Source organism: Patella vulgata, chromosome 7 (assembly GCF_932274485.2).
Source record: "Patella vulgata chromosome 7, xgPatVulg1.2, whole genome shotgun sequence".
NCBI classification, from domain to species: Eukaryota; Metazoa; Mollusca; class Gastropoda; family Patellidae; genus Patella; species Patella vulgata.
In genome coordinates, this window is record NC_065885.2 from 59952539 (window position 1) to 59969005 (window position 16467).

Here is a 16467-nt window from a genome sequence, read left to right on the forward strand (position 1 = left end):
TCAAATCAAATTATATATATATTTTTTATCTCTCGTCGAGGTTAACTAACGCGAACGGGGGTTGCAGATACGGTAAAGATATCAAGTGAAATTTATGGAAGAATTCACCTTTCAAGAAAAAGAAAAAAACAAGTTTGCAAGTATTAAATAACCCAAACCTCTGAATCATGATGAACCTTGTTTAGTTATTGTTGCTGTAATATAGATACGTGAGCTGTGGTTCGCGTCTAGTGAGAGATCGCGGCCATTATATTTATAAAAGTGCCTTCTTCTTCGATACCGGATACCCTGCTCTCCCGCGGTGCGTGCGATGACGTCATTGACGTTTGGTGCGGCACGGGTTCTGTGGAACGAAATTAGCAGACACGAGCGAACCCAATATGAAGTTGATGTGTACACGTTTCTGGTTCTTTAACTGAGATATTTTAAGTTCGATTTAAATTCTAATCCTATTTTAAATCGCAGTTTCATTCATCGGTAGCCATCTTTGTGGCTTGTGGAGTATTTGTTATTGTTTATTGTCCAGAGTATTGTAATCATAATGGCGGAAAAGACTCTGCTAATTCCCGAGGGTTGTTTCCCAACACATCCACACGTAAGTGATTATTTTTATCATTTGTTGTTCATTAGTGTATATCTACATCACAACAATCTTTATTATCAGCCTTGCACGCTTTCTCTTGTCTATTCCGAGGCTTACTCGACTTATTTATAAACACTGAACATATTTTTGAGGTTATTGTTAGACCACCAACAGCCTATAATTGTATAGTTATATTCTACACTGTTTAAACCAACGATTCTATTGTAAGGATCAGGCATTATGAGCAGCACACGTCTTAACACATAGACACGCACAAGGGGCGCTTCACGATGAGCCTAGGGGCACCATGCTAATCTATATGTATGTTGTGACTTGATGTTTGTTGATTAATCTTTGCTGTACATCATGTCGTATTTTTAATGTTTAAACACTGATTTTATTGGAAGTACCAATAACAATAAATTTATCAGCCTTTTACATGGGTAAGGCCACGGTACTAGTACAGAGTGTATTGTGTCCTGGTTACAAGCTGCGGTTAGATGTGAAGTTAATTATGTACCCAGTAAATAAAAGAGAGAGAGAGAGAGAGAGAGAGAGAGAGAGAGATGGGGTCCACTCATCACAGACCAGGCCATTTCGGGACCAACATATGGTTTAATTTTATTTCAATAATTCGCTTACGCGTAGGGGTCTTTAGCAGTGGGAGGAAACCGGAGGACCCGGAGAAAACCCACGAGGTTGGGCAGACAACCCTACTCCTTGTCACGTACAACCGGGGATTCGAAACCACGCCAGTTGACTCAATGACAGGCCTTATGATACAGCGCGCACGTGCTAACCATTCGGCCATCCATTGTAAGGATCAGTTCCAAAAGCAACGATTTCACTGTAAGGACCAAACATTAAAAGACGAGTGACGGGTGCAGGGGCGGATCCAGTAATTTTTACAGGAGGGGGTTTGCCGGGTTTCTGAGACATTTATCTCCCCCCCCCCCTCCCGCATTGCCTCTATCGTCATTTTGGCGTATATACATACACATTGAGATTTTTAAACAGAGCAATTCAACATCTCGCTTGACGTCAGTTTTTATTATGAATTAATACAATGACATTGTGATTCAATTTCATGGATGCAAAGCATCCATTGTGATATCACATGTCTATATCATTATCTCGTGCTTTGAGTACCCATCCTGTCCCACATCCGATAAAGGATAAAGCACACAGTTAAGAAACTTTTCTCAAAAAAAAGTTTTGATTTACAAAAACTTTTATGTAGCTCCCCCCCCCCCTGGATCCGCCCCTGGGGTGTCTATAATCATAATGCAACGATCCCATATCAAGCATTAAAAGATGGGTTTCTATATTCAAAAGCTAGGAATGAACTCGGATATTCTATATATAAGTAAAAAATAATGTAAGGTTACACTAGGCTTAGAATTCTTTGTGGGGGTGGGGGTGCAGAATGTTGGGTAAAGAGGGTGGGAGAATTGAAATGAAATGAAATTGATATAAACAGTTGACCCAATTTTAAACCCCGCAAAACAGCTTATTTTGTATAATTAAGTCAGACGATGTGCATGCATGTTTGGCGACCGACGTCGAACACAATGTCCCAGCTTAATGGAGATTACTATCAGCGTAATTTATTTTGTCAATAATCCGCTGGCTTACAGGACAATATTTAATAACAAACAGTTGAAAGAAACCGGAGAACCAGTTGAGATAAGGAAAGTCACCCCTTTCGTTGTCACCAACTCATGACTTTGTGTATGACAGCTCTTGTGTTCTTGTGCACGCGTTAGACCCTAATCCGGCCGAGAAAGTACATAGGGTTCTCCGGGCGTGGTTTCCCCATGTCAGTGGTGCAGAACGGAGAGTCTGACAAAGACAGCTGTCTAATCATTCGAATGAGACGAAAAACCGAAGCCCCGTGTATACATTGGCGTGCACGTAAAAGATTCCTTGGCAGATGCAATTCCATATAAGAGTAGGCCATGGTGACGCTTCCCGGGCAAAATTCTCCCCCCCCCCCATAGCACATTGTATGTCGTATGCCCTTCTTCATTAGACCAACTGGAGCAGAACAGTAGGACGTTAAACCCCATTTCATTTCATTTTGTAAAGTTGTATTTTACTGGAATCTAATATAGGATAATGATCTCAGGGGATCACGTTTAAGTGTGGTATAAATATAAAAACCAGCAAACGTTGAAATAGTTTAAAATCGATAATATTTAAAGGGACGCTATTACTTTGGAGAAATGAAATCTACTTTTCTGCACCACCGGGATAATGAAGACGAGCATTCGCAATGCAGTGTGCTAGGAAGGGAATATTGCCCGGGCAGCGGCACTACGGCCTAGGCATTCTCTTATTTCAAATTCCAACTGTCAAGGTTTTTTTTTTACGTGCACGCGAACGTGTACACGGGACATGTTGTTTTTTTTATACAACCCGATTGACTAGACACTAGGCCTTGCAACGCCCTCCGCCCTGCACTACTAGGCCTTGCAACGCCCTCCGTCCTGCACCACTGACGAGGGGAAACCTCAGGGAACTTTCCCGGCCAACGTGGCTACTTGCTTTGGGGATCTTGGTGGGTGAGTTTGGCGTCTTTAGACTATACTGTTACACAAGCCGTGTTCAAATCAATCTGATTAAAACACAGATCCTGTTTCGTGTCATTTTTTAGTTCAAAATTTCGTTTTATCTGTCTTTACTACGTAGGTTCTGGAAGTGTTGTTATATAACCGGCGTTTTGTTTGAAGTGAGGGATTAGCCAAAGAAACGGTCTGTTACGACATTTCGTTTTATCTGTCTTTACTACGTAGGGTCTGGAAGTGTTGTTATATAACCGGCGTTTTGTTTGAAGTGAGGGATTCGCCAAAGAAACGGTCTGTTACGACGAGTTATTTGCCTTTTGATGCCTGACGTGAATTCCCACTATAACTTGTCAGATCTTTATGTAGTGTAGGCCATCGAAAGTATAAAAAACGAAACGAAATATTGATCTGTATTTTAATCAGATTGTGTTCAAATTATATGTTTTAAATGTCAATTTGAGAGCCGTAAATTTTGTTTAGTAGTGGTAAAGATCTTTGATGAAGGCTGGTGAAAAGTATTTAGCTTGGTAATTGCTGGGATTTTCGACAATTAGATGAATCTAATGTTACTTTTAATGTGATATTACTCAGTATTAATTACGTTTAATTTCCTGGTAAAAGTGATAATCACCCTTTAAAATACACGCTCAGTAACCATTGGTTACGGTGGTGACGTAACATTCTGAAATCATGATTTCAAATTATCACCGATTGTAAGAAATTTGCGTTCTTGATTCAGAACACTGGGCTCTCAGCCAAACATTTTGGGGGTTTTTTTCCACTCAAGACACGCTTTAATCGGTTCCCAATAGCGATCACGGTAAAGTGTGCTAAAGTCAAAATGCTTATGATATTTTAGGAATGAGATCGATTTATTTAACTAGGACCAGCTGGTTTCCTTGACAGAACAGATTACCCGGATTAATATTGGTCCAAGAAGCTTAAAGTCGGATCCTAGTTCGGTCTTCTAAAAGTGGTTGGGTTTAAGAATTTGGGGGTTAGGGTTAGTATTCCCTAGAATACTCATTTATATAAAGCGGCCACAGTGAACTCCGGAAATTCCCAACCCTCCCCAAACGGCCTACAATTGGCATCTCCCAACCAGAATATTATTATATTTTTTCTGGCCTTATGTTCCGTTGTGCGCTCGCTGCACACGCGCACAGCTTAGAGGGAACAGTAGTAATAATATTATTAACAGACCATCGTTAAATTTAAATAGCTGACATGAAATACTGGTATTCATGACATGACATTTATGTTTTGTTTTGTGTCGATGGGTGTAATGCGGTAATCGTATCTGTCTGTATCAATTACACTTTAATAGCTCTTGACTTGATTGAATAGAAGAGAGAGAGAGAGAGAGAGAGAGAGAGAGTTTTGAAAAATTAAGAATACATAATCAAGACAGGAATAGGTTGATTTATTAATGGTATAGACATTTCCCGATAACCAATTTCAATAACACACCATTTCAACCCCACCGTGCACTCCTGTTTCTATATGTGTGACTCATTCATTAAAAACAAAACGTCATTTTACATCCTTGAAATTTGTTTACCACTGTCTGGAATAACACAATTTTAATTTGTTTTTAGAATTACGGAATGATCCTGGTTTTGAATCACCTCGTCCACTCCTAACTAACCCATCCTTTCTGTAACAGCATTGACCTAAATACGAAACCTTAATGTTCAAAACCAATTTCAGCATTGTTTCATGTACAGCTAAGAACCTATCCCTATTGTAACAGCTTCGAGGGGAAAGTACAACATGTTTAAAAACAATTTCACCATCATTTCTGATCTACAATTTGATCTAATACTGCACTTCACCTTATAAATGTCCTGTTTGGCGATAAACGATATTCCAGCTGGTTGCTTGCCTAACTTTGTTTTTATTTTCACACAACTACATCTCTCTCTGTCATTCTCTCGGTCGGGGGTTGGGGGCCGAATGGTTAACGCGTGCACTTGAGTCAAGTAGCGTGGTTTCGATTCCCTGCTTGTACGTGATAAGGAGTAGGGTCGCCTGTCCATATGTTGAATCATATGTTAGTCTCTCTCTCTGTCTCTCTCCCTCCCTCTCTCTCTCAAACACACACCCAGCCTCCCTCCCATTGGACTACAATAATAGAAGTACAGTCGGTTCTTACCCTCAGTTAACTCCTCTCTCCTTCATTTTCTAATTACGTCTGTGTTTAATTAAACTTTAAACATCGCAAGAGAATGTAAAAAAAACAATCATCATTTATAAATCTCAAAGTCACTTGAATTCTACGTTGACGAACTATTTACACGGCTGTTTTTAATTATGACGTAACGTGAAAAAACATGGCGTATGTCAACAAGTATACTCATAAAATATTTAACACGTGATATTTTATAGCTCGCTAGTTAAGAAACTATGTCGTATCGCGTCCATCTTTTTACACGTAAAATAAAACAACAATCGACAAGTTAAAGGGGAACAATCCGTCTAATAAACAGTGTAAGAGAGAGAAATGGGGTTTAACGTCCACCCGACACAAACTAGGTCATTTCGGGACTAACATATGGTTTAATTTTATTTCAATAATTCGCTGAATGACAGGCCGTATGATACAGCACGCACGTGATAACCATTCGGACATCCAACCCCCCAATAAACATGAGACAGAGGAATACGTTTTTTAAATTTTTAGCTGACCCTCGAACGAATTCGGGACTATTGTTGGCGTGTTAAACAAGTCAACAAGTTAAAGGGGAACAATCCGTCAAATAAACAGTGAGGCAGAGGAATACGGTTTTTTTTTAGTCGACACGCAACCCGAATTCGGAACTAACATTGATTATGATATTCCAATAATTCATTTGCGTGGAGGGATATTTAGAAGTGAAAGGAAGTGTTAGAACCCGGATGAAACTAACCAGGTTAATAAGTTGACCCTGCTCCTGGGAGGTTGAATGACTTAATGGTTAGCACGTGCACGCTGTATCATAAGGCCTGTCATTGAGTCAACTGGCGGGGTTTTGATTCCCTGGTTGTACGTGACATGGAGTAGGGTCGCCTGTCCAATCTCGTGGGTTTTCTCTGGGTCCTGCAGTTTCCTCCCACTGCTAAAGACTCCTACGCGCAAGCGAATTGTGGAAATAAAATTGAACCATATGTTAGTCCCGAAATGACTTAGTTCGTGTCGAGTGAACGTTAAACCCCATCTCTCTCTCTCGCTCTCTCTCTCCCTCTCTCTCTCTCTCTCTCTCTCTGACCGTGCTCCTCGTAACGTATAAAAACTTGCATTGATAACTAGCCGCATGATGGTTTTAAAAAAAATCCGTTTTGTTTTGTTGTTTTTTTATTTCTTTTCGCGAAGAAACCTAAACAAGGCAACCGGAAACGAGTGCTGTATGAACGAACACTCGTGGAAACAGCGCAGCTCTATATCTGTTTGACCAGATTTGCAAAACAATTCATACCCAACCGATTTTCATACTCAAATCAAGTAAATGAAATGGGGTTTAACGTCCTACTTTTCTGTACCGACTGGACTATGGCCGAATCTACACACAAATTCACACCCTACCGAATTTCATACTCAAATGAAATAGGGTTTCACGTCCTATTTTTCTAAACAGACTGGACTGAGACCCAAGACGGTCGAATCAAGTCATATCGATGGCACTCATTAATCTGGTAGTACCCCTTTAAGTTACGTCGTGTGTTTTATCATGATGATCTTGATGACGAGACAATGGCGTCTTAAAAACTATTTCCAGGCGATAAAACATAGATTATTTTCTACAGGAATATTCGAATTATGAAAAAGGTAGTTTGGTTCTCAGCGAAGTAGGATTAATTTAGTACGTGGTGTAAAACGTATTCGTGGTTTCATGGTAAGGCAGATACTGCTTGCATGTAGATTTTGGTGTTTTTAGCAGTGGAGAGAAAAGCCTGGAAAAAATCCGTGAGCTTTGTCAAGCGACCCTAGTCCTTGCCACGTAGTCTTGGGATCGAATCCACTGCTCTTAACTCAAAGACAGATCTTGTGATCGACGGACGGCCTTAACGTCCACTTCCACCGCGGGTGACGTCGCAGACATAATATTGCCGGTCGTATCTGAGTGGCTTATAGTCCAGCATAAACTCACAGTGTCAGGAAATTTGTCGCCTCTATCCCCTTGACTGAAGCCACATTCGTATCTTATGAGATACAGCGTCTAATGAACCTTTCTTGATCCATTAATCCCAGACCCTGTTCCCGGGAACAAGTGATATAGATCACAGGACCATCCAACCCTCTTTATAGGAGGGGGTTTGGATGGCTGAATGGTTAGCGTGCGCGCGCTGTATCATAAAGCCTGTCATTGAGTTAACTGGTGTGGTTTCGAATCCCCGGTTGTACGTGGCAAGGAGTAGGGTCGCCTGTCCAACCTCGTGGGTTTTCTCCGGGTCCTCCGGTTTCCTCCCACTGCTAAAGACCCCTACGCGCAAGCGAATTATTGAAATAAAATTAAACCATATGTTAGTCCCGAAATGACCTAATTTGTGTCGAGTGGACGTTAAACCCCATTTTTCTCTCTCTCTCTCTCTCTCTCTCTCTCTCTCTCTCTCTCTCTCTTTATAGGAAAAGTAATCATGTTAAATGATACATTAATTATTACCAGGACTGTGCGTGTTGACCCATGGTTTGTTTGTTTCTATAAATAACAGCCATTATTGCCAGGGTCATGTGTTCATGTTAACGTATAGCTTTGTTTGTTTCTCATGTCATTATTGAGATTCTTACAGGGTGATTATAGATGGATCAGGTATCATCTCATCGTGCCATTCTTGGCTTCCAGTACACCATACAAAAATACATATAAATGGGCTTTGTTTTAATGCCCTGCTGTAATGCACCATCACAATTCCACACATATCACATTCCTCTCTCTCTCTCTCTCTCTCTCTCTCTTGGGGGGTTGGATGGCTGGATGGTTAGCGTGTGCGCGCTGTATCATAAAGTCTGTCATTGAGTCAACTGGCGTGGTTTCGATTCCCAGTTGTACGTGACAAGGAATAGGGTCGCCTGTCCAACCTCGTGGGTTTTCTCCGGGTCCTCCGGTTTCCTCCCACTGCTAAATACCCCTACGCGCAAGCGAATTATTGAAATAAAATTAAATCATACGTTAGTCCCGATTTGACCTAGTCTGTGTCGAGTGGTCGTTAAACCCCATCACTCACTCTCTCTATCTCTCTCTCTCTCTCTCTGTGTCTCGGAGGGGGGGGTATAGGACACTACATGGAGTATATTCACCGCAGAAAAGTAGGACGTTAACATCCATCATTTAATATCTCTCTCTCTCTCTCACTCTGTCTCTCTCTCTGAACCCTGGAGGTCGGGTGTTCGATCCCTGCATTCGCCGAGAAAGTTCATCCAGATTTTCCGGCGTGGTTCTCCCTTGTCAGTGATGCAGGACGGAAGGGCTGACAAGGAAAGCTGTCTAGTCGTTCGGATGGGACGAAAAACCGACGTCCCGTGTACACATTGGCGTGCACGTAAAAGATCCCTTGGCAGTTGGAATTCGATATAAGAGTAGGCCGTAGTGCCGCTGTCCGGGCAAAATTTCCCTCATTGCACACTGTATGGCGTATGCCCGTCTTCATTAGCCCAGGTTAGGAGCAGAACAGTAGGACGTTAAACTCCATTTCATTTCATTTCATTTCTCTCTCTGAACGGAGATTTATCTTTGTGTTTTGGTAGATGATCCAGCTGGTGTATACAACCATTTATTGCCGTGTGAAACTGATCATGAAGTAAATGTGTATACAGTATAAATGTGTATACAGTATAAATGTGTATACAACAGTATAAATGTTGAGATGTGAGAGAGTGATTTAAACACCCAGCTGTGGATGATGAACATAATAAACTGGTCATCATTCATCTGAAAACACAAACTTATTTTGGTTGTTAACTCATAACTCACCCTCACTGACCATACATACATTATACAAGAGCTAAATCTTCCTATTGCAGGTCTTTCTTAAGGCCTGAAATGTTATCTAAATTATTAATTAGACATTAATTAACTTATCCAGACCATAATCAACTTTCAATGTCATCGCTAGTCTGCGATATTAGATAGATTAGAACAGTTCAGCCTTATTTTGATTTAAGCTAAAAATGGAGGAGCGAGACTTAGCTTCGAACAACGTCTTGTAAAACCTTCACGGGCTAATATCTTTCAAATTTGAAATAAAACTTTCAAATTATTCATTTTACATTTTGATCGTATCCTTCTCAAGTATGGTTTCAGTTATGTTGTTGTATTTTGTCTATATACGTTTACCTCATACCTGCTTTACTGTATTAGCTCGCTAACGTTGAGAGAATACTCTACGAAACGTCGCATTAAAATACACTAGTAGCTGTTTTCCATAAACATGTGTTTTTGTTGTTATACTGAATATTTGTGTTTGTTGTATCTTTCAATCTGATTGGTGTTCGATCCCTGCATTGGCCGAGAAAGTTCATTCAGATTTTCCGGCGTGGTTTCCCCTTGTCAGTGATGCAGGATCGAAGGCCTGACAGGGACAGCTGTCTAGTCGTTCTGATGGGACGAAAAACCGAGGTGCCGTGTACACATTGGCGTGCACGTAAAAGATCCCTTGGCAGTTGGAATTCGATATATTTGATTAACCAATCAGCGTTGATGTTTCAAGTGGGTTACCCACAGTTCCGTGCACCTCGCGCCAAAAACTCGCCTAACAGACTGGTTCATTGGCTAATCCCCCACAGTTTCCAGAACGCGGGTTACATGTATATAGTAAAGTGTAGTAAAGACAAGTAAAACAAAATTTTGAACTATAAAAAAACGAAACGAAATAGTATCTGTGTTTTAATCAGATTGTTGTATCTTTAAACCCTGAACGGTAAAGGTTGGATACTTAATTCACAGAGCTATAGCTTCTGAAAATCAACACGTCGCTTCACTAATCTATGGCTCACTCGAACCCGGTGTTGGCCGAGAACTAGTGTTCCCCATGTCAGTGGTACAGGACAGAGGGCCCGACAAGGACCATTGCCCAGTCGTTCGGATGAAAAGAAGACCGTAGCGCCACTGTCTAGGCAAGATTTCCATCATAGCATATACTGCATGGTAAATGTCCGTCTTCATTATCCCGGTTGGTGCAGAAAAGTAGGACGTTAAACCCCATTTCGTTTTAATTTGTTTTCTATATATATAAACAGAGTTTAAACCCCATTTCATTTCATTTCATTTCATCTCATCTCTATAAAAACGGGTTAAAAATTACCGACCTTGTTTTTTTTTTTGTTAGTTAGCGTTTTAAAACCGTAGTTGAGATGCTAGATGATACAGCATAACGCATTAAACGCTAGTTGAGATGATAGATGATACAGCATAACGCATTAAACGATGAACTTATTTATATGAAGAGGTCGATATCACAGCGGTAATATTTACTGATAAAGCTTATATTGGACTCGTAAAAAATGCCGAGCCTACACTAGATTTAGTTTTAAAACGTAAATTAAAATAAACATTACGCGGAGTTAAATGGGTAAAAGCCATTGATGATAATATTGCGATAACAGGACAGATTGCGTATACAAGTAGGATATCATACTGGGATTATACGTATTGGATTTCCCTTAATGTTATTCACATGTCTGATGACAGGAGGAGCCACGGTGGCTCAGTGAGTATGACAGAAGCTTAATATTAAGTTATCGGGAGGGTTCTCGGGGGGGGGGGTGAGTTAGTGAGAGAGAGAGAGAGAGAGAGAGAGAGAGAGAGAGAGAGAGATGGGGGTTAACGTCCACTCGACACAAACTCGGTCATTTCGAGACTAACATATGGTTCAATTTTATTTCAATAATTCGTTTGCGCATAGGGGTCTTGAGCAGTGGGAGGCTTTAGCAGTGGGAGGAAACCGAAGGATTCGGAGAAAACCCACGAGGTTGGACAGGCGACCCTACTCCTTGTCACGTACAACCGGGGATTCGAAACCACGCCAGTCGACTCAATGACAGACTTTAATTTTATTTCAATAATTCGCCTGCGCGTAGGGGTCTTTAGCAGTGGGAGGCTTTAGCAGTGGGAGGAAACTGGAGGACCCGGAGAAAACTAAGGCGGTTGGACAGGCGACCCTACTTCTTGTCACGTACAACCGGGGAACCGAAACCACGTCAGTTGACTCAGTGACAGGCCGATTTCACCGAGGTCTTATGTATACACTGACATGAATGTAAAAGATGGATTGGAAGTTGATATTCGATAAGTCGCCGGAAACGCCATTGTCTGGATGTCCCCTAGAGCACACTGCATAGCCCGGCTTTGCATTCGTTTCATTTACATAATTTAAACATACATTATGCTAGAGCTAAATCTGCCTATTGTAGGTTTTTCTTTAGGCCTGAAATGTTATCTAAATTATTAATTTATCTAAATTATCCAGACCATAATCAACTCTAGATGGCATCGCTAGCCTGCGATCTTTAGTGCATTATGAGCCGATTTACTGCATAACTTTCCTTCACGATTTAACAATTAAATGGATAATCGAGACTATTTTTTCTATCGTGCCGACTTTAGTAATGATGATCGAGGCTAGCCGGAAATTTCCACCGCTTAGTTCTCGGTTCATAGTGGATCAGTTTGAATGAAATTTTCAGCAAATTGCCTTTACATTATCTAGGTTTTTTTTAACTATTATAGTGAGAACTGCCAACTCGTTATCGAATCTACCATAATGTATCTTTAATAAGTAGTCTAATAATGTATCTTTAACAGAACTGTTTTATAGACAACATCTCTACAGAGAAGTTAAAGAAGCAATTAATGCAACACACACGTAAACGCCAATCTGATTAAAACACAGATCTTATTTCGTTTCGTTTTTTATAGTTCAAAATTTCGTTTTACTTGTCTTTCCTACACTAGGATCTGGAAGATTTGTTATATAACTAGCATTCTGATTGATGTGGCGGATTAGCTAATGAAACGGTCTGGTACGGCGAGTGCTTGGAGTGTTGTACACGCAACTGTGGGTAAACCACTAGAAACGTCAAGGCTGATTAAATCATCAATGTCTGATGTTAGAGGACCAAAAGCCGCTCGTATGAACCCTGACGCGACCTTCCATTATAACCGGCCAGATCTTCATGTAGTAGAGGAGATCGAAAGTATAAAAAACGAAACGAAATACAGATCTATATTTTAAACAGATTGACGTAAACGGTTGCTTGTTTACGTTGAAATGTGACAAAGAGTAGAATCGCCTGCCCAACCTCGTGTGTTATCCCCCCCCCCCCCACCACACACACTGATAAAGACCCATGCGTTAGGCGAATAAGGTAATTATTGAAATAAAATTGTATCATATGTTAGTTCAGAAATGACATTTTAGGCTCAATCCCTTGGGCATAAATGTCAGGGTATCACTAACTGGCATCCCGACTGTTGTCTGACAGCTTATTGTGTGCTAGCATGACAGAGGGAGCAGTTGTTAGATATTGATCAAATGGTTAGGCGGTTTTAGGAACACTGAGGGATGTCAACGTACAAAAGAATCTGCCATTAAAGGCGGAAAAAGAAGTGAACAGAAATAGTTCAGAATAGGCCTCAATATGTAAGGTAAATGGACAGTATGTAATGAAAAATACATTCTGAAAAATGTACCCTCCCTCAATCATGGCTTCTAACAACAGTTTATTTATAGCTTGAGGTATCTCCCTGCGAATACAAAGTTTTTAGAGGGGTTTGAATCAAATGTTTGATAGATTAATTAGTTTGAATATGTTTTTAGTCCAAATATATCATCAAATCACACAGTTTGTACGCGGGAAAGTATCTTTAATGTCTATGACATGAATAATCCCGCATGTTTCACGCTAATGTTTATATTTTAAGTAAGACGCAGCTGTGAGGACAAATATAGAGATAATGTATAGTTGGGATTAATTAAAGTTAATTTCTCAGACATGAACCTCCAACTTGTCGAACGACCAGATGTCTCCCTTTAACCCCAGAATACAAGATGTCAGCATCCTGCTTCAGGAACATCAATAAATAAATAAAAAGATCAAATTACTCAAATTCTCTCAGATACTTAGAGTAAATAAAACCTGAGACCAAATCTTCCATCGATCGTTCATCGGGTGCCACATAAAAGAAGTCAGGGCGTTTCGCACGAAGATGATGTTAACCCTATTGTATTGGCCCCTATTAGGACCAACTTAGCATCGGGAGGTCCGAGGTTCGGTCCCTGACCTGTATTAATCGAGAAATTTCCACGGGATTGTCTATGATTTACCCACCAGGTTGCGCTAGGAGGTTCGAAGTTCAGTTCCGCGTTGGTTGAGAAGGTTCCTTATCAACGGTGCAGGTCAGAGGTCATGGCAAGGAATCGGCGTCTAGCCCCCCTATTGTCGGGACGGCATGAAACACATTAAATATAACACGATAGTGTTTACAAAGATTACCTAGTAAATACTTATTTATGAATAAAGGTTACCTAGAAAATACTGTATTTATGAATAACGATTACCTAGTAAATACTGTATTTATGAATAAAGATTACCTAGAAAATACTGTATTTATGAATAACGATTACATTGTAAATACTATGTAATAAAGGTTACCCAGTAAATACGGTATTTATGAATAAAGAAAACATTGTTTATACTGTATTTATGAATACAGTATTTATGAGACAGGATTAGCCTAGCCCTGAGCACGAGGTAATCAGTATTACGCTAACCCTAATCTAACCCTATACTTCTTTCTTAAATTAATTATATATGAAAGAGCAATCACTTAGCGCTTCACTCCATTTGCTGTGTTACTATTTCCCGTGACGCCCCTAGCTTTAGAACCAACTACGCCCCTGGATGACGGCTTGACATTTGAATTGTCATATATTAAACGCTAATCGTAAAAACAACGATATTGTATCCCTTGACGCCCCTAATACCTGAACATGGTTACGCTCCGGCAAGGATGGTTTGACATTTGAATGGTCAATATTAAATGATAATATGTAAAACCAAGATAACTAAATGAAAGCTTATATTCCTTTAAACACAGCTTTGATCTACCCGTTGATCACCAGATAATGTTAAAGGTCATTTATCATATATTATATGTTATTTAACGTATACTTTGATGTTATATTGCGGCCGTCTTCAATAGCCCAGTCGGTGCAGAACACAGCTTTGATCTGGCAGTTGGAGGGTTGGATGACCAAATGGTAAGCACGTGCGCGTTGTATCATAAGGCCTGTCATTAAGTCAACTAGCGTGGTTTCGAATCCCCGGTTGTACGTGACAAGGAGTAGGATCGCCTGTCTAACATCGTGGGTTTTCTCCGAGTCTTCCGGTTTTAGTGAAATAAAATTGGACCATATGTTAGTCCCGAAATGACCTAGTTTGTGTCGAGTGGACGTTAAACCCCATTTCTCTCTCTCTCGTAGTTATATTGCGGCCGTCTGTATCAGCCCAGTCGGTGCAGAACACAGCTTTAAAGATCTAGCAATTGGTCACCAGATAATGTTAAAGGTTATTTATCATAATATTATATATTATTTATGTATTGTTTAATGGTCGAGAGCGAGACATTAAGTAATATATTGTAACAACAAGAGGACCGTCAGGTCCGAGTGTTTTTACAATATATTACGCAATGTCTCAGCTCGAGACCATTAAACATCTTAAAATACAGACACTCCGCACGTGCGTTTACAGTGAAATACGTCACTCGAGTCTAATATTTGACAAGGTACGATTGGCAAGTTGCCCGTACGATTATTTGAAATAATGGTACGCCAACATCAAAGGGTGACGTCACATCTGTATTTTAAAGACAGTTATTGTATTAGTAAGTGCAGGGGAACTGCACCACACATAATTTACATAAAAACAAATACATGGACAAGACATCATACTCAGAAACCACAAATAAACAAACAATTAAAAAAAAAGTGAATGGATCCGGGGGCTAGCCGTAAGCGTCCACTGCGATGTACAGTCCCGGGCCTGTAGTGACACAGACTTCACTCAAATTTGAAAACAATCAGGAATACAACCCAAAGAAATCATTGTGTAATGTCAGCATGAGTCATGATCTGTTACATGCTACAAGAAATACGAATGTAAGCATACTGTAGTAAAATTTAACTATACAAGTAACCATATCGGTGAAATAAAAAAGTAATCTAAAAACTAAATGCTCTAAAATCAGTAGAAACGTTCCAGTGTATGTAAGAACATACGGTTTCGAACTTGTACCCCCCCCCCCCCACACACACACACACACCCCATTGACTTAATGTTAAATTCCTGACATTTCTTGGCCTATAATTTTTTTTTAGAACACCCGGATGAACTTAATCTTTATAACTACAAAGAGCCCAGCATGTCGCAATAATCTGCTAGACCATTTCCCTAATTCAGGTCTGTTAACTTCCGGTTCTTCAAAATCATGAATATTCAACAAAACGTTTCTTCTATCTAGACCAAAAAGTCATCGAAAATGACCATCCAAAAGAAAGGAAGGGAGAATTGCTAGAAATGAATTGAAATATTAATTCTCTAACGTGTTCGTATGTTTAAGGAAAGATAATACATATATAATACACATGCGCGAGAAATTACTTAAAGTAGCTAAGTCTCTAACTCAATATCATCCAAAATCTTCGACATTGAAAACACGAATTATTTGTCGGTTTAAATCAACACTGATGCTGTGATCTTACCGGGAAAAGATGGGCTTCTGATATCCAATATTTAAGACAAAATAAGCATTTTACAATTGGTAGCGTTTCAGCGCTATTTGTAATAAGGGACTCGAAAACGAGGCTAGGCATATTCCACAAGTCATGTCAAACGGCGACGCTATATTCTTATCTGGAAAGCATGCGCAATAAATATTATCGGCGTAGACTTGAATAACCAGACGCTAGAGATTGCCATTCGACTGAGACTTCTGGCGCATTTCGCCCAACATAATTGATTAGAAATTACAGTAAAACAGAGACGATTGAATGTAAATCAGTTTATATACATTCATATTACATTATTATATGCGTTTCGACCCATTTATGTCAATTTCTAGGTACCAAATATTAGCGATTTAGCTCCTTTAAATAGACACTCTCTGTTGACTTCTGTACACGTACTCAGTTGCAGATTGATTTTAGCTTTTAATTCTGTATCTTTATATTTCTTAATTAAAAAAAAATCATGGCATCTCTTTAACTGTCAATCAATTTTCAAGATTTTGATGTAACGCCATCTGTCAACCCTTTAAAACCAGACGTTAAAAATTGACGTTC

At 39.9% G+C, this 16467-nt stretch overlaps 1 protein-coding gene across 1 annotated transcript in view; it reads left to right on the forward strand.

Annotated features, from left to right (window-relative positions):
- The first annotated feature begins 219 nt into the window (after positions 1–219).
- Positions 220–16467, forward strand: part of LOC126827559 (protein prickle) — a 59486-nt gene continuing 43238 nt past the window's right edge. The window contains exon 1 of the mRNA XM_050557031.2: positions 220–595. Coding sequence (XP_050412988.1) covers positions 542–595 — 54 coding nt within the window. The 5' untranslated portion in view covers positions 220–541. The remainder of the gene's footprint in view (positions 596–16467) is intronic.